The 23,362-nt window shown below is 38.3% G+C and overlaps 1 protein-coding gene across 5 annotated transcripts in view; it reads left to right on the top strand.

Annotated features, from left to right (window-relative positions):
* Positions 1-105: 105 nt before the first annotated feature.
* Positions 106-23,362, top strand: part of KDM1B (lysine demethylase 1B) — a 59,879-nt gene continuing 36,622 nt past the window's right edge. Inside the window, exons 1-7 of one of the 5 annotated variants that reach the window (XM_077143459.1) lie at positions 106-198; positions 516-556; positions 4,812-4,911; positions 5,783-5,910; positions 8,570-8,659; positions 9,187-9,298; positions 18,119-18,235. In XM_077143459.1, the coding sequence (XP_076999574.1) occupies positions 4,825-4,911; positions 5,783-5,910; positions 8,570-8,659; positions 9,187-9,298; positions 18,119-18,235 (534 nt within the window). In that variant the 5' untranslated portion in view covers positions 106-198; positions 516-556; positions 4,812-4,824. The other 4 variants (XM_077143458.1, XM_077143462.1, XM_077143461.1 and 1 more) reach the window with 4 other exon arrangements.

Raw genomic sequence — 23,362 nt, forward strand, 5'->3', positions numbered from 1 at the left:
TACTCCTCCCAGGTCCCGCCGGCTCCTCCCACCCCGGTTCACGCCGTGACAGGGGCGGAAGCGGCGGCGGCGGCGGCGGCGGCCGAGCGGGGGCTGCGGCTCGCGGCGCGGATCCTGCCGACCTGTGCGCGCGGCTCGCAGCTCGGGAGAGGCGCCCCCAGCCCGGGGCGGCTCGCACCGTCTCGGCCGCGCTCGGAGGTGGGGGCGCACTGTTCCCGAGACGGGTGTGGGGGCGGCGGCGGCGGATTTCGGGTGACAGCGCTGCACAAAGCAGCTTGGCTTGGGGTGCAAGCCCCTCTTCTCTCTCTGCTGCGCCGGACTGGGAGGTGGCGGGTGTCCCGGGGGCTGGTATCACCCGCATGGTTTGAGGTGGGTGCGGGGTGGGGTCGAAGGAGCCCCCTGGACGAGCAGGGGGCAATTCCCGGGGTAGGTTTTTGGGCTGCGGGGTACCCCTCGGATTCGTCGTGATGCTGCGGGTCTCTCCTAACCCCCTTCAATGTTTCCCTTCCGTACAGGGGTGCCTTCTCCCGGATTCTCCTTGCACTTCAGCTCAGAGGTGAGCCCCGGGGGGCCGTTGCTTCTCCGATTTCGGAGGAGACTCGACCAGAAAGCTTCTCGGAAGGCGAGGCGGTTGCAGCCGGCACGGGAAGCGTTGGGGCTCCCACCTGGGGACTGTCAAAAACCCTACCTCTTGGGGGGGGGGGGTCTTTTGCGGGGTGGGGTGGGGGAGCCCACGTCTGGGACTGGCAACTCCCTCGCTTGTTCTTCCCGGCGGATGGGGTGGCCACGAGGACCCCGCACAGCCGCGTAGGTGCTGTAGTAATTCTCCAGCCCGGCCACCGCACGTTGAGACGCTTTTGGCATCGCCAGGTTGCTGGGGTAACAACTCCGGGATTGGGAACCCGGGCGGGGGCGGCCGGGTTATGGTGGCTGTTAGTCTACAGCCTCGCAGCTGGCAGGTGAAAGAGGAAGGAAGAGGCAGGCCCAGCTGTAGAAAGTTAGGGTTTAGTGACCTGGAGCCCATCCAGATCGAGGCCCGGTCTTCCCTTGAGGGAGCGTGCAGGACTTCTTTTAGAAACACTAGAGCCCTCCAGCTGGGGAGATATCCCCTTCTCGCATGCATACACTCGACTCAAGGTTTGTGCCTGTGTTTGTTTAATCTAGTATTTTAACAGAATGAGGTCGAGCGGAAGGGAGGGTTTCTTTGGAGGTAATATAGAAAATTACCATGAATAATGGCAGAGAAAGTCAACAAAAGACATACAGGCAATTGAACTGGATCCATAGTTCTGGAAATTTAATTAGTGTGGGAGTACTAAGGTGCTAATCTTACCTTATTTGAAGTGGCCCAAAGGGAAATTCCTGTTTCTGTTTCTCTGAAGAAGTTTCTAGTAGTTTGTCCCATTTTTAGGTTTATGCTGACTTCATGACACATTTTTATTCCCATCTTTTCTTTTGATTCAAATTCTTATGAAAAATTATACATTTTTATGAATGTGAGCATGTTTGCGTTTTCTGTTTTTGAAAAGTTTATTTTGGAAAAAAGCCTCAGGGATTATTAAAATAGAAATCTAGTAATTGATATAATTACTTATATGTTTACGAAAACAAACCCCCTCAAAATAGTTTTTCCTTTTTGTCACATAAAAAAGAAAACTAAAACTGTGAATTTAAAATTATGTTGAATATGAAACAAGTTGATTTAAAGTTAGGAGTGTTTATTTATTTGAAGAATCAGGTGGGGAAACACTTTCAGTGTAGTAATTTGCTTTAATGACACTGGTCAATATTTCTGAAATTATATTTGAAAGCAGAACTGCAGTTCTTTCATCTTAAATTTTTTCCCTTCATTTTGAAAACTGAGAAACTAGCAACAGTGAAAAAAGAGAAATTATAGTAAAGATAGGGTTTGGGGTTATGTTGGAGTTTTTTGTATGTAATTTGTATTATTTTTGCAACTGACTTGTACGTTGAAATGACTTCGAAATAAAAAGTAAAAAAAAAAAAATATATATATATATATATATATATATATATATATATATATATATATATATGGGGATACATAACCCTGAATTGTTTAATTGCAATTGGAAATTTACCCCAAACACCTCAACCAGGTTTTCCCAAGACAGTGCGGATTCATTAATAGCTCGTTTTTACTTTCTCTATTTCTTGAATTATATATTTTATTGCCTCAGTACATATTTTCTGGAATACAAATATTTGGTGAAATTTCTAGAAACTGCTCTCTTTTAGGAATGGTTGCATTGTCAGGGTCACATTTTCATGAGCCTAGGCTGATTTCATTTATGTTCTTAAGCCCCATATTGGGCTTCAAATATTTTTGCTACAATATGTAAATGTACTATATTTCTGATTCATTTTATGAAAAATATGGGATATATATTTTATATAAAGAGCTTTGTTAAATTGGACAGCCTATAATTTTTCTGCATTTTGAAAATACAAATGGTATTTAGAAAGTCTCCTTTGGATGTAGCAATTATAAATAGATAATAGAGCTTTTAAAATTATTAGTACTTTAGCCAGTGAAAATTGGTTGCTCTAGGAACTAAATGGTGACTAAGTTAATACTTTAAGTAACTATAATGTATTTCAGATTATAAAGAGTTTATATTTTTACAACTAAGAAAATATCAGTTCTGAGAAAGTGAAGAATATAAATTAAGGGAAACTCTTCAGTAATATGTCAAGCTTTCTTAGTTGATGTAGATGGCAAACTGAAAGTTTTCCCACATGATATTAATAATCCATGAAAGATAGTTTTATGAAGGGTGGTACTCACAGATCGGAATCAATAGGATTACAAGCCACTCAAAGATTTTCTCCAAAGTTACAATTATAATGTGGAATTTGTATCTTATGATGTGACTTTTCCAATATCAAATTCCTCATGCATAGGTATGTCCAATTTATTTATCATTCTCTCATTTTGCATGTGTTTGTAGGGAGGTAAATGTGATGGATCAGGAAAGGAGAGAAATGATAATGGTAGACTTGCTAAGCATTTTACATTCCTTATCTAATTAAATATAAAACATACTGATTTGGTGGATCTTAAACTTTCATGATTACTGTGCATATTTTTCTTGTAGACCTTTGGTTCTTAATGTTAATTTAGCCATGCTATTATTAGACTAGTTTGATAAAATTTTTCCAGTGGAAGAGACTTGTGCTTCTATGTTATCCATACTTCTAGATACAGTAGTGTCTAGATAACTTATACATGGGGTGGAATTGTTGAGTTTTACAATACAGGAATGAATGAGCTTTCTTTTTAAGGTTATTTCTGAAACTGCTTAGAAGACATAGTGAGATGATGAGAACCATAATAGGCACAAATTTAAGTGTTTTATTTTTTTAATGTGCATACTACTAATGGGTAGCATTTACTGAGTGTGTACTGTCTGCCAGACCTGATACTAAGTGCTTTAAATAGGTTGTCTTAATTTTTTAAAACTTTTTTATTGTGTAGTATTACATATATACAAAGCAAAGAAATAAAAAAACAATAGTTTTCAAAGCACTTTTTAACGAGTAGTTATGGGGAAGATCTCAGAATTTGTCATGGGCTACCATGTGATCCACTCAGATTTTTCCTTCTAACTGCTCCAGAATATAGGAGGCTAGAAGGCTTAAGTATTTTTTTATCATCACAATAGACTTTTTTCCTCCTTTTTTATGAAAAATAACATATACACAAAAAAGCAATAAATTTCAAAACACGGCACCCACAATTAGTTGTAGAACCTATTTCAGAGTTTGGCATGGGTTACAATTCCACAATTTTAGGTTTTTACTTCTAGCTGCTCTAAGATACTGGAGACTAAAAGAAATATAAATTTAATGATTCAGCATTCATATTCATTTGTTAAAAACAATCCCTCTCTTTAGGGGTGTTTGGGCTATGGCCATTCTAAGTTTTTCATATTAGAAGGGTCTGTCGCTAATATGGGGTAGGGAGATGGAATTATCTGATGTTCTGGAGAGGATGGGCTAGGTTTCAAGACTTACCTGGACCCGGGACCCATCTGGAGGTCGTAGGTTTCTGAAAAGTTACTCTAGTGCATGGGAACTTGTGGAATCTTATATATTGCCCTAGGTGTTCTTTAGGATTGGCTGGAATGGTCCTGATTGGAGGTTGGCACGTTTTGATAGGTAGCAAGGTCTAACTGAAGCTTACGTAAGAGCAACCTCCTAGAGTAGCCTCTTGACTCTAGTTGAACTTTCTCTGTCACTGATACTTTATTAATTATACTTCTTTTCCCCATTTGGTCAGGATGTAATTGTTGATCCCATGGTACAAGGGCTAGACTCATCCCTGGGAGTCATTCCCATGCTGCCAGGGAGACTTTCACCCCTGAATGTCATGTCCACGTAGTGGGAAGGGCAGTGATTTCACTTGCAGAGTTGGGCTTAGAGAGAGCCACATCTGAGCAACAAAAGAGGTCCTCCGGAAGTAACTCTTAGGCATGCCTATAGGTAGTCTAAGCTTCTCTACTACCTACATAAGCTTCACAAGAGTAAGCCTCATGATCGAATAGCTTATCTTATTTAATCCTCATGCCAATATTATGGTGTACTCTTTCTATGTCCATTTTACATATGCAGAAACTGAGGCTGAGAGTATAAGTAATGTGAAAGTTCCTTTCAGGTGGTAGTTTTACTTTCATACAGTTCTACTGCAAAGCGTACACTCTTATCTGCTAAACTGAATCATAACTTCTCTCCAGAGTGTTGAAAATGTTAGCAGAAGCTAGTAGTAATTTTTTTTTTTTTTTTTGCAGATATTCTAATACGATGGCAACCCCACGTGGGAGAACAAAGAAGAAGGCGTCTTTTGACCAGTCTCCAGATAACCTTCCTTTGAGGAGCTCCGGTAGGCAGGTATCATTGACATGTTCATTCCACAAACCCATTTTGAGTACAACAAACCCTTCCTGAGTTATTACGGTTGCAGCTGAAGAATTAGAGATTAAAAACTCCAGTGTTCAAGGAACTTGCAGTCTGCTGAGAAATTCTCCAAGATAATCTCATTAGAGTGTAATAAAGTATGATAGAATGTAGAAGATGTGATCTGATAGAGAGAATAAATCAGCTTTGGGGGGGGGTCAGGAGGGTGGGATTAAAGAATAGCAGCCATGTGGTTGCTTGCAGAATATGAGATGGGGGCAGAGCATTTTTGGTTAGGGTGCCATTCATAGGAATTTGAATTTTAGCTTATAGTTGGTTGGGGCTGTTGGGGAGTTACTTGCTCCAGTCTTCTTTGTAAGACTTTTTTATTATTTTTTTTTCTTTTAAAAGAATATATGGAAGGATATAATTCCTTTTCTAGAATTTTTCTAGTGTTCTATCTGTAGTCCTGTAACTGCTTTCAGTAAAGAAAGAAAAAAAAAATCTTAATTTGAAAGTGACTCTTTTATTTTGATTGATTTAACTTTTTCCTAAAAAAGGCTCACGTGAATTTTAGTTCTCTCCTCAGTTACCTGTACATAAAGTGCTATCCCCTGCCTTTTCTTTTCTTGTTTTTTTTTGTTGTTGTTGTTGTTGTTATTAGCAAGTTAGTGAATTATTTGAACAGCCTCAAGAAAATCACTATGTTGTGAGGCCCTAACCTACTGCTGGTGTGTCGTTGGCATTCATGTGTATAAATCATACATTGAAGTGATTTCCATAGTGAACCTTCCCTCCATCTTCCCCCCTCCCCCACCTCCCAGCTGTTCTGGCAAAAGCTTAACCTCAGCTGGTTCTTCCCCAGGCAAAGAAAAAAGCACCGGAGACCACAGATGAGGATGAAGACACTGGGTCAGAAAAAAAGTATAGGAAGTGTGAAAAGGCTGGCTGTACAGCAGCGTGTCCCGTGTGTTTTGCAAGTGCTTCTGAAAGGTCTGTTTGGACAGCGTCTTTTGGCTCCCCAGTCCTGCCTGGAAGAGCCTTCTTTGTGGGAACAGCATCCTCAAAGATAGTTGTCCTAAAGATGGACATAGTAGATGTGTATCTGGTGTTGGCTATGACGTCTCCATTCCGCAACACACCACACCCTTCCCAGGTCAGCTCCCTGTTGAACCCAGCCTCCTGGCGAGGCCACTCCCCAGACAGCTCTGCACAGTTGCCAGTACACTGTCCTTGAAGCTGTACCTCCCCTGGGAGGTGAGGGTGGATGGTCAAAGGCGTGGTGACTCAGTTAGGAGAATTCTTGAGCTCATTGTAGCCTCTTTTCTCTGTTTTTTTTTGCTGCCTCATATACCCTCTCATCTCCCTAATAATACATGTATGTTTCTCATTGAAACTGTGTAGTTAACTGCAGTCATGCCCTTTGGGAATAGATGACACAAGTATGCCCTATTTACTTCCAGAGGAATATTTTCTGTTAAGCCTTAAGATTTAAAAAAAAACAAAAAAACCCCTGGAAAATCCCGTTTATGTTCTGAAACACTAAATGGTGATGGTAGCAGGTTCATAAATGGCATTACTTTTCATTCATTATGATTGACTATTTGCCTGGTTGTCAGTGAGCAAAGGTGGTGGATTCTCTTGTCCAATATACTCAAATGACCAATTGTTCTAGTTTGCTAGCTGCCAGAATGCAATATACCAGAAACGGAATGGCTTTTAAAAGGGGAATTTAATAAGTTGCTAGTTGGCCAAGGCCAAGAAAATGTCCCAATTAAAACAAGTCTATAGAAATGTCCAATCGAAGGCATCCAGGGAAAGATGCCTTGGTTCAAGAAGGCTGATGAAGTTCAGGGTTTCTCTCTCAAGTGGAAGGGCAGATGGTAAACACAGTCAGTTTCTCTCTCATCTGGAAAGGCACATGGTGAGCACAGTCAGGGTTCCTCTCTCATCTGGAAGGGCACATGGAGAACACAGTTTCATTTGCTAGCTTCTTCTCCTGGCTTCCTGTTTCATTAGACTCCCCGGGAGGCGTGTTCCTTCTTCATCTCCAAAGGTCGCTGGCTGGTGGACTCTGCTTCTCATGACTATCTTGTTCTGCTCTGCTCTCTCTGAATCTCTTTCATTCTCCAAAATGTTTCCTCTTTTATAGGACTCCAGAAACTTATCAGGACCCACCCAAATGGGTGGAGACATGTCATCACCTAATCCAGCTTAACAACCACTCTTGATTAAATCACATCTCCAGGGAGGTGATCTGATTACAGTTTCAAACATACAGTATTGAATAGGGATTATTCTGCCTCAGTGAAATGGGATTTTGATTAAAACATGGCTTTTCTGGGGAACATACATCCTTTCAAACCAGCACACCAATCCTGAGACACCAGGGTTTCAAAGAGAGGAAGAGTTTATTACTAGGCATGTAGTAGGAGAGCAGATGGCTTATCAGCCCAAAATCTATCTCCCAGACCTGTAGTAATTCTGACAGTTTTATATTATTAAAAGATGGGCAGGTTTTAGGATAATGAGCACAGTGGCCCCAGATGATGTACTTAGAGGTGATCTAATTGTTACAGAAAGATTACATGATTAGTCACAAAACTTTCATAAAAAAAATGGTGGCTTTAATGTGATGAGGGTTGTGATTTTTAGTATTGTGATGCGATAAAGCGACTTTTAGGCTGAAAGTCTAAGCCACTATGCATGTCAAATGGGCCCATTTTGCTTAGATCCTGTTTTGGTCATCAAGATAACTTTGAATGTGGAATGGGTTAGTTCTAGGCTGACCCAAGACCCTTCGTTAATCAATATTAGGGAATGTCTTCAGTGATCACAAACTCTAAAGTGGAAAAACTGGGTAAATGGGTACAAGTGGAGGTCAGTCATGAGGTTTTTACAAGCACAGGGGCACAGGATAAAGGCTGTACAATCATTAGCAATCAAGGCAGCTGGCTCACCGTTTAAAGATTATAGGTATAACATTTCAGGTGGGCCATGGTGGCTCAGCAGGCAAGAGTACTTACCTGTCATGCCCAAGGACCCAGGTTCGATTCCTGGTGCCTGCCCATGTTTAAAAAAAAAAAAAAAAGATTATAGGTGTTTCCCTCTGTCTACTCCAATGTACCAGAAAGTAAAAAGGAAGATCAGTAATCACAATCATCCTTTACATCCTAACTTTTGAATTACACGATTATATTTGCCACATGACCTGCTTGATGGTCTAAGTATAGCTGGCCAGATTCAATCAGTATTCACTGTTGGGCAGACCTTACTACTGGAGACTGCTTTTTTCACACATATGGAACTTGCAGTAACCGTGGCATCCATCGTTTCATGTCATGAAACCCTTTCATTGCTCAAGGAGTCGCGTAAGCTTCATGCCTTCTTATGTGCAGTTGGCGAGGGGCAGGTACCTCTGGCCTAAGTGTCCACGCCATCACCTTGTTTTATGTACCCGTCATCCTTTCCATTTCCCCTGATGTTAGCTAAAATTCAAAGCGGAGATCATTCAAAATGGGCGCGTTGAAGGCATTTGATGTGAATAAAAAAAAGAAAAAATGTGAGAAGAAATTTGTATCCATTACCAAAGAAAAAATGTGTGAAGACATTTGTATTCGTTACCAAAACTACATATTTTTGTTATTTTCAGATGTGCCAAAAATGGCTACACATCCCGGTGGTACCACCTCTCCTGTGGGGAGCACTTCTGTAATGAATGTTTTGACCACTACTACAGAAGGTTTGTTCGCTAATTGAGGTTTTCGTGGCAGAGAGTGGTGGCGACAGGGTTGCATCCACGTGAGGCTAGCTTCAGGTCTTTACTGCATTCGTGGAAGGTTTTAGCCATGCCCCAAATGACAGGGACTTGAACCAGCCTTTGGCGCTGTAGTTTGCGTGTACTTGCTTATGCATGTGTGCTCAGGGCTTGGGAAATACCTGCATGAGACAGGTGTACTCTTTTCTTTTTGGTTGGCAAGTTCTGAAAAATTGAGAAGCTCCTCCCGGTGGGGTGCAGAGATTTGTGGGGAGAATGATGATTACTGGAGAGCGTAGATAGACTGGTAACCATCCTTTCTTATACTAATTTTTAGAATAAAAGACTGGAAGAAATGAACCCATCCTGAGAGCCTGTTTTATGAGTGCCATATGAATTTCCTCTTATAATATGGCTAGTTAAGTCCTTTGCATGAGATTTACTGATTGGCCTCCTGTTTTGAAAACCTACTTATCTTGTAGGTTGATATTATTTATTTTTGTTGTTTGCAGCCATAAGGATGGATATGACAAATATACTACATGGAAAAAAATATGGACTAGCAATGGCAAAACTGAACCTAGTCCCAAAGCTTTCATGGCAGACCAGCAACTCCCCTTTTGGGTAAGAAGGATGATGGTGTTACTTGTTCCATAAAGCACTTGTGGAGTTAAAAGCAAGTGGGATGGCTGAAAATGTTGATTTTTTTGGAAATCTTTTCTGTAGTACATTTACTGTTCTTTCTGTGACAATTAAAGCAAGTCACGTTTTTTACTTTGTAAAAAGTGTCCATGTTTCAACATAAACTGGACTCATCACCAGGTGGTGATAACCATTGTTATGTTTGGTACATGTCTTTCTGATTTTTTTCCTATTTATATTTTTCTGTGCATATTTTAAGCATAATTCGTGCCTTAATATATAAATTCTAATTAGGTTTTAAAACCATACTTTGGATATAATTATTTTTTTAACTTTTAGAGTTTTTTTTTAATTAATTGAACTTTATATTATCATTTTTCCATTTAGCCATTCTTTAAAAATATATTTTAGAGACTTTATATATAAATATTCCAAAATTTAATAGATTATTTTCTCTGTTTTTGATATTCTAAATAATTCTGAGCATACTTTTTTTTAACATTTTTATTCACACATCACACAGTCCATCTAAAGTACACAGTCACTGGCTCTTGTAATAATCACAAAGTTGTGCAGTCATCACCACAATCAATTTTATAACATTTTTGTTCCTCCAAAAGGAAAAATCCCATACCCCTTACCTCCCTCTATGATTAACCCTTAGCACTGATGTGGTACATTTGTTAGTGTTGATGAACGAATATTAAAATATTACTGTTAACTATAGTCCATAGTTTGCATTAGGTACACTTTCCCCATTTACCACTCTATTATTAACTTCTTGTAATAGTGGCATATAGTTGTTTCAGGTCATAAAAGAAGCCTCTTACATTTGTGTTGTTAATCACAGTCATTGTCCATGACAGGGTTCATTGGGTTATACAGTCTCGTGTTTTATCCTCTAGCTTTCCTTCTAGTGACATACACGACCCTCAGTTTCCCTGTTCAACCACAATCACACGCATAATTCAGTGCTGTTAATTGTACACCGTAATGTGCTACCATCACCACTATCTGTTTCTGAACATTTTATGTTCAGAATTTTTCAACCTAATTAAAAATTCTGCACACATTAAGCATCCACTCCCCATTCTCTACCCTCATTCTATCTCCTGGGAATTTATAATCTAGATTTTAACCCTATGAGTTTATTATTCGCTGATATTAGTGAGATCATGCAATATTTGTCCTTTTGTATCTGATATATTTCACTCAACATAATGTCTTCAAGGCTCATCCATATTGTTGCATGTGTCACGACTTCATTCCTTCCTTCTCTGAATATTCCGTCATAGGTATACACGACATTTTGTTTATCCTTTCATCAACTGATGGGCACTTAACATTGTTTCCATCTTTTGGCAGTTGTAATGCTGCCCTGAAAATCTGTGTACAAATGTCTGTTTGTGTCCCTGGTTCCAATCGGGGAATTGCCTGATCGTATGGCAGTTCTGTGCTTTGCTTCCTGAGGAACTGTCAACCTGTCTTCCACAGCAGCTGTACCATTGTACATTCCCACTAGAAGTAAATAAGTATTCCTGTTTCTCCACATCCTCTCCAGTGCTTGTAGTTTTCTGTTTGTTTAATAGTGGCCATTCTAGTAGGTCTGAAGTGATATCTACTTTTGGTTTTGATCTGCATTTCCCTAATAGCTAGTGATGTTGACCATCTTTTCATGTGCTTTTTGGCCATATGTATCTCCTCTGTGGAAAAGTATCTATTCAAATCTTTTGCCCATTTTTTAATTCAATTGTACGTCTTTGTATTGTTGAGTTGTAGGATTTCTTTTCATATTTTGGTTAATAAACCTTTTTGGATATGTGGTTTCCCAGTATTTCCTCCCATTTAGCAGGCTGCCTTTTTACCTCTTTGACAAGTCCTTTGATACACAAAAGTATTCAATTTTGAGGAGGTCCCATTTTTCTGGTTTTTTTTCTTTTGTTATTTGTGTTTTGGGTGTCAAGTCTGGGAAAACATTGCTTACCACAGGATCTTGAAGATGCTTTCCTGTATTTTCTTTTAGGAGTTTTATGGTCCTGGCTCTTATTTTTAGGTCTTTGATTCAATTTGAGGTAATTTTTGCATGAGGTGTGAGATGGAGGTCTTCTTTCATTCTTTTGAATTTGAATACGCAATTCTCCCAGCAACATTTGTTGAAGAGACTATTTTGTCCCAGTTGAGTGGACTTGCTAGCCATATCAAAAATCAATTGACCGTAATTGTGCATGTCTATTTCTGAACTCTCAGTTTAGTTCCATTGATCAGTGCACCTGTCTTTTTGCCAGTCCCATGCTGTTTTGGCCACTGTAGCTTTGCAATATATATATCCTCCACTGCATTCTTTTTCAAGATATTTTTGGCTATTTGGGGCCTGTTATTCTTCCAACTAAATTTAATAATTGGCATTTCCATTTCTTCAAAATAGGCCTTTGGAATTTTGATTGGAATTGTGTAAAATCAGTTTGGGTAGAATTGACATCTTAATGATATTTAATCTTCCAATCCATGAACACAGAATGTCCTTCCATTTATTTAACTTTTTGATTTGTTTTAGTGATGTTTTGTAGTTTTCTGAATACAGTTCCTTTACATCCTTGGGTAAATTTATTCCTAGGTATTCGATTTTTTTAGTTGCCAGTGTAAATGGAATTTTTTTTCTTGATTTCCTCCTCAGATTGCTCATTACTAGTGTATAGAAACACTACTGAGTTTTCCTTATTGCTCTTGTATCCCACCGCTTTGCTGAACCCATTTATTAGCTCTAGTAGGTTTGTTGTAGGTTTTTTAGGACTTTGTAATATAGCATCATGTCATCTTCTGATAGGGAGTTTTTCTTCTTCCTTCCTGGTCTGGATGCCTTATATTTCCTTTTCTATCTAATTGCTCTAGCTAGGACTTCCAGCGTGATGTTCAGTAGGAGTGGGCACAGTGGGCATCTTCGTCTTGTTCCACATCTTAGACGGAAAGTGTTCATTCTTTCGCTATCGAGTGTGCTGTTAGCTTTGGATTTTTCACATTTGCCCTTTATCATGTTGAGGATGTTTCCTTGTATTCCTATCCTGTGAAGTGTTTTTATTAGGAAAGGATGCTGGATTTTATGAAATGCTTTTTATGAGTCAATCAATATGATCATGTGGTTTTCCCTTTCAGTTTGTTAATATGGTGTATTACATTGATTGATTTTCTTGAACCACCTGTGCATTCCTGAGATAAAACCCACTTGATCGTGGTGGGTTTTTTTCCTAGTTCCTCCAGGTGTGCAGTTAGGCTTTGATTTTAGCTCTTTCTTCCTTTTTAATGTAGGCATTTAGGGCTATAAATTTCACACTACCTTTGCTGCATCCCTTAAGTTTTGATGTATTGTGTTCTCTTTTTCGTTCTCTTGAAATACTAATTTCTGTTGCAATTTCCTTGACCCACTGATTACTTAACTTCCATATATATGTGTGAATTTTCCTGTTCTCCACCTGTTGTTGATTTCTAGCTGAATTCCACTATGTTCAGAGAAAGTGCTCTGTATAAGTTCAATTTAAATTTATTGAGACCTATTTTATGACCTAATATGCACTATATCCTGGAGAATCACCCATGACCACTTGAGAAGAATGTTTATCCTGCTGTTTTGGGGTGCAGTGTTCTGTTTCTGTTAGGTCTGATTCATTTATCATTTTATTCAAGTTCTCTGTTTCCTTGCTGATCTTCTGCTTAGATGTTTTATCTAATGATGATAGTAGTGTATTACATTCTCCAACTATTATTGTATCTATTTCTCCCTTTAGTTTTGCTAATATGTTCCTCATGTATTTTGGGGTATCCTGGTTAAGTGAATAAATATTTGTAGTTGTTATTCCTTCTTGGTGGATTGCCCCTTTTATTAATATATAATGTCCTTCCTTGTCTCTTACAACATTTTTGCATTTAAAGTCTATTTTCTCTGATATTAGTATAGCTACCTCAGCTCCTTTTTTGTTACTTTTGTGTAGAATATCTTTCTTCAGCCTTTTACTTTGAAAATATTTGTATCCTTTGGTCTAAGGTAAGTCTCTTATAGACAGCGTATAGGTGGATCATATTTTTTAAATTCATGCTGTCAACCTGTGTCTTTTGATTGCAGAGTTTAATCCATTAACATTCAGTGTTATTACTGTAAAGGCAGTACTTCAGCAATTGAATCCTTTGACTTTTTTTTTATTTTGTGTTTTTCAATTTTTTTAACTTTTTAAATTGTGTAGTATAACAACATATATACAAAGCAAAGAAATAAAAAAGCAATAGTTTTCAAAGCACTCTTCAACAAAATCCCAGAGTTTGTCATGGGCTACCATATGATCTGTATTCTTTGACTTTTATATGTCGTATCTACTTTTTTGAAATGTCTGTACATGTCCTTTGCCCACTTTTTTTGTATTATTATTATTGAGAAATCTTCATACACATACATTCTATACATGGTGTACAATCAGTAGCTCACAGTATTATCACATACTTGTGTATTCATCACCGTGATCATTTTTTAGAATGTTTGCGTCACTCCAGAAAGAGAAAAAGAAAAAACTCATACATACTAAACACCTTACCTCTCCCTCTCATTGAACAGCAGTAAAATAAATCTTCCCAATTTATTTTACCCTTTGTTCCTCCTATTATTTATTTTTTTTCCATCAATTTTTTTCTCTATCTGGATTAAAGGAGCATCAGACACAAGGTTTTCACAATCACACAGTCATATTATAAACATTATACCTTTGTACAGTTGTCTTCAAGAATCAAAGCTCCTGGGACACAGCTTAACAGTTTCAGGTACTTCCCTCCAGCCACTCTAATACACCATAAACTGAAAAAGGATATCTATATAATGCATAAGAATAACCTCCAGGATAACCTCTCAACTCTGTTTGAAAACTCTCAGCTGCTGAAACTTTATTTTATTCATTTCTCTTTTCCTCCTTTTTGTCAAGAAGGTTTTTTCAATACCTTGATGCCAGGTCATGGCTCATTCTGGGATTTCTGTCCCACATTGCTAGGGAAATTTACACCCCTGGGAGTCATGTCCCATGTAGGAGGGATGGCAGTGAGTTCACTTGCTGAGTTGGCTTAGAGAGAGAGAGAGGCCATATCTGAGCAACAAAAGAGGTTCTCTGGGGGCGACTCTTAGGCTTATTTAGGCTTAGCCTATCCTCTGCAGGAATAAGTTTCATAGGGGTGAACACCAAGATTTAGGGCTCAGCCTGTTGATCTGGTTGTCCCCACTGCTTGGGAGAATATCAGAAACTCTCCAAGTGGGGAAGTTGAATATTTCTTCCTTTCTCCTCAGTGCCCCAAGGGGACCTTGCAAATACTTCTTTATTTTCTGCCCAAATTACTCTGGGATTTATTGGGGCATCACACTAACCTGGAAAAGCCAAGAAAATCTCACGCCGTATTCAAGATACCATGTACTTAGGGTGTTCAACTGAACTGACCATACAAGTTAAATTAGGAAATGCACTACCCAGCACATAAATTTTGCACCCAATAAACATCTCTCCCTTTAGTCTCACACAGAAGTTGAAGTTTTAAGATATGGATGATATCATCCTTTACCCTGTAGTCTGATATACCTTAGTCCTATCCAGATGAGCTTCATTTATATCTCTATTCGAAGGCTGATCACTTTTTCAGCAGGTCCTGTATGGGATACTACTGACTTTCATAGCTGCAGAGCTCTAACTCTGAGTCTCAGGTGTCACATAAGTACCTGAAGTTTCTGGAAAAGACCAGCTTATATACAAAAAGCTCAGTGTCTCAGAATTTAGAATTAACAGTTACACCTCCTGAATATATGTGACTGCTGAAAGAGCTGACAGTTTAGGCCCCAACCTCATAACCCAGGCTCTTGACTTTAGTTCACTGTGTTTTTATATTATAGTTAGTCCATATGATGAAGACATGATAATATTTGTCTTTTTGTTCCTGACATTTCATTCAGCTTACAGTCCTCAAGGTTCATTTGCCTAGCTGCATGCTATCCTAGTCTGCTAGCTGCCGGAATGCAATATACCAGAAACGGAATGGCTTTTAAAAGGAGGAATTTAATAAGTTGCTCATTTACAGTTCTAAGGCTGAGAAAATGTCCCAATTAAAACAAATCTATAGAAATGTCCAATTTAAGGCATCCAGGGAAAGAAACCTTGGTTCAAGAAGGCCCATGAAGTTCAGTATTCCTCTCTCAGCTGGAAGGGCACATGGCAAACATGGCAGCATCTGCTGGCTTTCTTGTGACTCTACAAAAAGGGACTCACTACAAAATATTTCCTCTTTTAGAAGATTCCAGTGAGCAACTCCACCTTCAATGGGTGGAGACACACCTCCATGGAAATCATCTAATCAAAAGTTAACACCCACAATTGGGTGGGTCGCATCTCCATGGAAACAATCAAAATACTCTCACCCAGCCATATTGAATGAGGATTAAAGGACATGGCTTTTCTGGGGTCCACCACAGATTCAGACTGGCAGACATGCCTCACTACTTCATTCCTTCTTGTGGCTGCTCAGTATGTATACATACATTGTATGCATACACCATAGTTCCCCCTTCCATTCCTCAATCATTGTACCTTTAGGCTACCTCCATCCATTGTAGATCGATAACACTGCCACCAGAGACACCGGTGTGCAAATGTCCATTCCTGTCCCCACACTCAGTTCCTCCAGGTATGTATTGAGGTTTCAAGATCATATGGTAGGCAGCCCACGCCTAGTCTCCTGTGGAACCACCACGCTACTCTCCAAGGCTTTGTCCACTTTTTTTGTCTTTAACTTTTTTATTGTATAATATAACATATATACAAAGCAAACAAAGAAAAAAGCAATAGTTTTCAAAATACTCTTCAACAAGTAGTTACAGGACAGATCCCAGAGTTTGTCATGGGCTACCATACGATCCTCTCATATTTTTCCTTCTTGCTGCTCCAGAATATAAGAGGGTAGGCTTAAATATTTTTTCATCATCACAAAAAAAAGGACTTTTTTCCTTCTTTTTTTTGTGAAAAGTAACCTACATACAAAAAAACTATACATTTCAAAGCACAGCACCACAGTTAGTTGTAGAATGAATTTCAGAGTTTGACATGGGTTGCAATTCCACAATTTTAGGTTTTTCCAGCTGCTGTAAGATACTGGAGACTAAAAGAGATATCAATTTAATGATTCAGCATTCATAGTCATTTGTTAAACCCTACCTTCTCTGTATAACTCCACCATCACCTTTGATTTTTCTGTCCCGCTCATTAGGGGTGTTTGGGCTATGGCCATTCTAAATTTTTCATGTTGGAAGGGGCTGTCACTAATATGGGGTAGGGAGATGGAACTAGCTGATGTTCTGGAGAGGCTGGGCCTTCTAGGTTTCAAGACTTATCCAGGGACCCATCTGGAGGTTGTAGATTTCTGGTAAGTTGCTCTAGTGCATGGAACCCCTGTGGAATCTCATATATCGCCCTAGGTGTTCTTTAGGATTGACTAGAATGGTCCTGGTTGGGGTTTGGTAGGTTATGATAGGTAGCAAGGTCTAACTGAAGTTTGTGTAAGAGCAGCCTCCAGAGTAACCTCTTGGCTGTATTTGAACTCTCTCTGCCACTGATACTTTATCAGTTACACTTCTTTTCCCCCTTTTGGTCAGCCTGGAATTGTGGATCCCACGATTTTGCCCACTTTTTAATTGGGTTGTTTGTCTTTTTTGTTTTTTAGTTGAAAGAGTTTATTTTATATTCTATATCCTGGGTCCTTATCAGAAAAGGATTTGCAAATATTTTTTCTCATTTTTTGTTTTGTCTTTTTATTTTTTTATTATTATTTTTTTGCATGGGCAGGCACTGGGAACTGAATCCAGATCTCCGGCATGGCAGGGGAGAACTCTGCCACAGAGCCACCATGGCCTGCCCATCTTTTTACATTTTTTTGTAGTATCCTTTGATGAACAAAAGTTTTAAAATTTGATGAAGTCCGGTTTACCTATTTTTTGTTTTCTTATATATTCTTCTGATCTAAGAATCCCTTCCCAAATTCATGGTCATGAAGACTTTTCCCTATGTTTTCTTTTTAGTTCTATAGTTATGACTCTTAAATTTAAGTTTTGATTCATTTTGTGTTAATTTTTGCATTTGGTGGGAGGTGGAATTTCAGCTTCATTCTTTTGTATGTGAATATCCACTCACTCTTTTAAAAATAAACTTTTCATTTTAGAGTAATTTTAAATTTACAGAAAAGTTGGCAAAAATAGTACAGAGAGCTCCCATATCCATTATCCTATGACTGTTAAAATGTGCAAATTAAATTAGTTTCCCCTTAAATTTATCATCATATTTTCATGGTTATGTGTCATACTAAGAAATTAATATTGGTATAGTGATAATAGCTGAAGTATAGACTTTATTTGGATTTTAGTTTGTTTTTTTTTTCTCTAGCATACATTTACTGTTTCAGGGTCATAACCAGGATACCACATTTCTTGTAGTGTGCATATGCTTTGACTAACTGTAACTATAATTATTTCCTAAGGCTAGACTTGAAAAACCTTTCTGTTAATAGTATTTAGATCCCTTTTGAAATTTCCTGGTACCTGATTTAGTATTGAACCAGAAATTATACCAATGGAGTAAAAATGGATTATCAAGAGTGATGGAAATTTAAAGGAGAGGGAAAATACTTAGGATTGCCAAAAGGTTGGTTAAACCATTTGGAGAAGATGGTAAAGTGAGTGGTGGAGGATAGAAATGGTAGATTCGCTGGCATATTGACCTTGACTTATTACTTGCCATCTAGGTTCAATGTACAAAACCTGAGTGTAGAAAATGGAGGCAACTTACAAAGGAAATGCAGCTTACTCCACAGATAGCAAAGACTTACCGATGTGGTATGAAGCCAAATACTACTGTTAAGGTAAGATCACTCTTGGTTACTTTTTTAGTCAACTGGTACATTTAATTTAGTTGCCAATAAATGGTAATGGTATATGTTTTTCATTTGTCGTATTGTTTTTGTTTGGTCTTTTTTTTTTTTTTTTGCTGGGGCAGACACTGGGAATTGAACCCGGGTCTCTGGCATGGCAGGCGAGAACTGTGTCTGCTGAGCCACCATGGCCCGCCCATTGTATTGGTGTTTTATCATGATTATATTTGTCTGCATGTGACGGAACCCAACTACAATGAGTTAACCAAATGGGTTTTATTTTTCTCTCATTACATGCTTTGTGAAAATAGACAATCCATGGTTGGTATAGTTGCTCAAGGAAGTCAGAGGATCTACTCTCCTTCTAACTTCCATTTCAGCCACCTTTAGGGTATTTTTCATTCTCAAGGCCACAAGATGGTTGCTTTGTCACCAGACAACATGACTAAGTTCCAGGTAGAAAAAAGGGGAAGGGCAAAGGGCAAGAGGGATTGTGCCAACTGAGTCATATACTGGGGAAACAAGCTCTCTGGGAGGTTCCAGCAGGTGGATTTCCATTTCCATCTCATTGGACAGAACAGGATTGCTTAGCTGCCTTGAGCTGTAATGACACTAAAGAAAGGAAATACTTTATGAACAAGCATCTTGCAACACCAAGAAACACCAGGATCCCGTTAGTAAGGAAGAAGGAATGAGTGGAGATGTTTTGGCAGTTAGGAATCTGCTATAGTTGATATTTTGCCTTTTTGAGATTTGGAAATTGTATAGTGTTTAAAAATGTGTAATTGCTTTAGTGTGTTAAAGGCGTGAGTCTGTACAAATGTCAGTAATACATCAGTGCTTTAAAGAATAGTAGAATCACTGTAATCCCAGAGTGGTTTTTAGTATGTTCACGAAGTTATACAGTTGTCACCATCGAAATACTTTTGTACTTCAAATATTTCCCTTTTAAAAATGAATTGAAAGTTTAATAAAGTTTATGATCAAGTTTTTTAAAGCCTCTGATTTAAATAACAAATTATTTAAAGCAACTCAAAATAATTTGTTAAATATGATAAAGTGAGATGAGAAAAAAGAGAATTCAATTTTTTTAAAGTTTTACATAAGTATTACATGAATATAATCTTGGGATATTAAGAAAGAAAATTGGATATAAACATAATATGCAAAAGTAAAAGTCTTTCTTAATTATCTCCTCCTTCCCCCTTTAAGAGGTAGCCACTCTTAAAAATCTGTGTATCCTACTAGAACATTTTTTATGCATTTAATTACATATTTTTGTAGACACATTTTTAAGGGTCTTGAGATAAATATCCACACTACTTCTTAAAGGTTTAAAGACCCATAACCCAGAGTAATCATAATATCAAAACCTGACTTATGCTGAGTGATAGTATTTTTAATAGATGTAAAATAGCCATCTTAATTTTTTTTATTGAGGTATAATTGTGTACTTTAAAATGCACAGATGTTAAAGGCATAGTTCATTGTGTCTTGACAAGTGTCAATCAATTGTATACAACATTTCTGTCACACACCGCCCCCCCACAGTTAGGATTCTGTTCCCCTTGTTCTGATTTTCCGCAGGGACACTAGCGTGGAGGGAGTGTGAAGGGGGATGTGCAGGTGGGTTGAGAACTTGAGCCTGAGCACGTGCAGTGCTGGTGATCAGGGTGACCTGGAGCCCAGAGTGCATCCTGGGGGCACTCACCCCCGTTCTTGTCTGCTAGCTGCCAGTATGCGATATGCCAGAAACAGAGCAGCTTTTAAAGAGGGGAATTTATTAAGCTGCTAGTTCACAGTTCTATGACTGTGAAAATGTCCAAATTAAAGCAAGGCTGTAGGAGTTCCAATCTAAGACATCCATGGAAAGAGAATGTTGGTTCAAGAAGGTCGATGACGTTCACGGTTTCTCTCTCAACTGGAAAGGCACATGGTGAACATGGCGACATCTGCTAGCTTTCTTCCCAGGCTTCTTGTTCATGAAGTTTCCCCAGGGGTGAGTTCCTTCTTCATCTCCAAAGGTCTCTGGCTGCATGGGCTCTCGTGGTTCTCGTGGCTCTCTGTCTCTCTCTCTCTCCCTCCAAAATGCTTCCTTGTTTAAAGGATTCCAGTAAACTAATCAAAACCCACCTGGAATGGGTAGAATCAGATCTCCATCTAATCAAACTTTAATACCCACATTTGGGTGCCTCACATCTCTGTGGGGATAATGTAATCAAGTTTCCAACCTACAGTACTGAACAGGGATTAAAAGAAAGGGCTGCCTGCACGAGATGGATCAGGATTAAAACCTGGCTTTTCTCGGGTACATGATCCTTTCAAACCAGCACACCCCCTCACCCCCCCCCCGCCACGAGGCAACCTCTTCAGAATTCTATTCCAATAGATTAATTTTACCTGCCCTTAACTTTGTACAAAATGGAACCAGCCAGTATTTATTCTCTTGTGTCTGAATTCTTTTTCTGAGTAAAATTGCTTCTGCCTTTCATCCATGGTGCTTCATATGTCAGTTGTGTCTTTTTGTTGCTGAGCAGACACCAGTGTATGAACATACCACCATTTAATCATTCTCTGGTTGATGAACATTAACGTTTTTAAAATGTTTTTGCTTTCATGAATAAAATGCTAGTGAACATTCATGGACCTGTTTTTGTGGACTTGTTTTCTTTCTTTACAGGTAAATATATAGGAATAGAATTGCTGAGTCATAGGGTATATGGTTGTTTATTTTAAGCGGCTGCCAGCTTTCCATGGTTGTGCCATAAAACACTCCAGATAACTATGTATGGGAGATTCTGTTCTCTCCAGCATTTTGCAATGGTGCAGTTTGTTTGGTTTATGTTTATTTTAGTCATTCTAGTGCTTACATAGTGATATCTTACTGTCCTTTTAATTTAATATGCATATGCCTGATGACCAATTATGTTAAGTGTCTTTTTGTGTGCTTATTGACCATTCATAGTTACTCTTTGGAGAAATATCTCTCCAAGCTAGTTTTGAAAATTGGGTTTGTCTTTTTATTAATTGGTAGGAGTGCTGTAGGTGATCTGGATATATGATATGTATTTTGAAAATGTGTCCTAGTCTATGTCTTCCCTTCTCATTTTCTTAATAGGTCTTTTTAAAATATATATATTTTTAGCTCAGTCATAGGTTTACAGAAAAAATTGTGCATAATTCCCATATACTCTTTTGCCCATGCGCTTAAATGATCCGTTCCTGAGACACTGGGATTTCAGAGGAAGAAAATGTTATTACTAGATGCATAGCAGGATATCACATGGCCCCAAAATGTGGATCCCTAAACTGCAGTAATTCTGATAGTTTTATAGTATCAAAAGGTGGGCAGGGTTTAGGATAATGAACACAGTAATCCCAGTAGATGTAAATTAGAGCTGATCTAATTATGGAGCATGCATAGATTGATGACATGCTTAGTCACAGAACATATGTAAGAAAATGTTGGCCTTAATATAATGATGGGCATGATTTTTAGTATTATAATGAGGTAGAGGTGACTTGTAGGTTAAAGTCTAAGCTACTGCGCTTATCAGGTGGGCCCAGTTTGGTTAGATACAGTTTCGGTTATCAAGATAACTTTGGACTTGGGGTGGGTAGTTCTGGACTGACCCAAGACCCTTCATTAATCCACATGAGGGGCTGTCTTTAGTGATCACAAGGCCCTACTGTTGAAAAACTGGATAACTGGGTATAAATAAAGGTTAGTCATGAGATTTTTATAATCACAGGGACACAAGATAAAGGCTATACAATAATTATCAGAGATCAGGGCAGCTGGATTATAATTTAGAGACTTCAGATATTTCCTTTTGTCTACTCCAGTATACCAGAAAGCAAAAAGGAATATCTGTATAATGATTTAGCAATCAAAATCATCCCTTAAATCCTAATTTCTCAGTTACAAAAGAATATTACTATAATTGTACTATTAATCATAATCCATGGTTTATTAGAGTTCTCCGTGTAGTAAATCCTATTTTTTTTATTCTTATCCTAGTAACATATATACAACCTAAAATTTCCCCCTTTTAGCCACTTTCAAATATACAACTGTATATACAAGACAATATACAATTGTATATATAAATGCAAATATACAATTTGCATCTTCTTTTTTCCTTTGTCAGTGTGGTTAATTGTTGATGTTGATTTTTTCAAAGAGCCAATTTTTAATTTCTCTTTTCTTTTAAATTCCCTTTTGCCTTTATTTCTGCTCTAATCTTCATTATTTCCTTCTTTCTGCTTTCTGTGGATTTAATTTGCTCTTCTTTTCCTAGTTCCTACATTTATGATGGTAGATCTCTGACTGGAGATCTTTCTTCTTTTTCAGTGTAAATATGGAGAGCTATAAATTTGCCTTGCAGCACTACCTTTGCTGCAGCCTATACATGTTGGAGTGCTGTGTTTTTATCTTCATTTACCTCAATATATTTCCTAGTTTCCCTTGTGATTTCTTCTTTGAACCCCCCCCCCCGATTGTTTAAGCATGTTAATTTTCATGTATTTGTGAATTTTTCACTTGTCCCTCTGTTAATTGCTTCTAGCTTTATTTCGTTGTTGTTGGGGAAGATGCATTGCATGATTTCAGTAATTTTTAATTTATTGAGACTTATTTTGAGTCCTAGCACCTGTTCTATTGTGGAAAACAACCCATTTATGCTAGAGAAGAATGTGTATTCTACTCTTGTTGGTTGTAGTGCTCTGTTTATGTTGTTAGGTATAGTTGCTTAATTTCCTGTCTTGATGTTTCAACCATTGTGAAAAGTGGTGCATTGAAGCCTCCTACTGTTGATGTAGAACTTCTGTTTCTCCCTTCAGTTCTATCAATATTTGTTTTATATATTTGAGGTGCTATTGTTAAGTGCACATATATTTAAAATTGTTATGTATTCTTGTTGAATTGACCCCATTACTAATATATGGTGTCCTTCTTTGTCCATTGTAATAGCTTTTTACTTAAAGTCTATTTTGTCTGATATTAGTATATACCCCATCTCTCTTTTGGTTACTATTTGCATGGAATTTTTTCCCCCAACCTTTTACTTTCAACCTACTTATGTCTTTGAATTCAAAGTGAGTTGCTTACAGACAGCA

The sequence above is a fragment of the Tamandua tetradactyla genome, chromosome 25, assembly GCF_023851605.1.
Source record: "Tamandua tetradactyla isolate mTamTet1 chromosome 25, mTamTet1.pri, whole genome shotgun sequence".
NCBI lineage: Eukaryota > Metazoa > Chordata > Mammalia > Pilosa > Myrmecophagidae > Tamandua > Tamandua tetradactyla.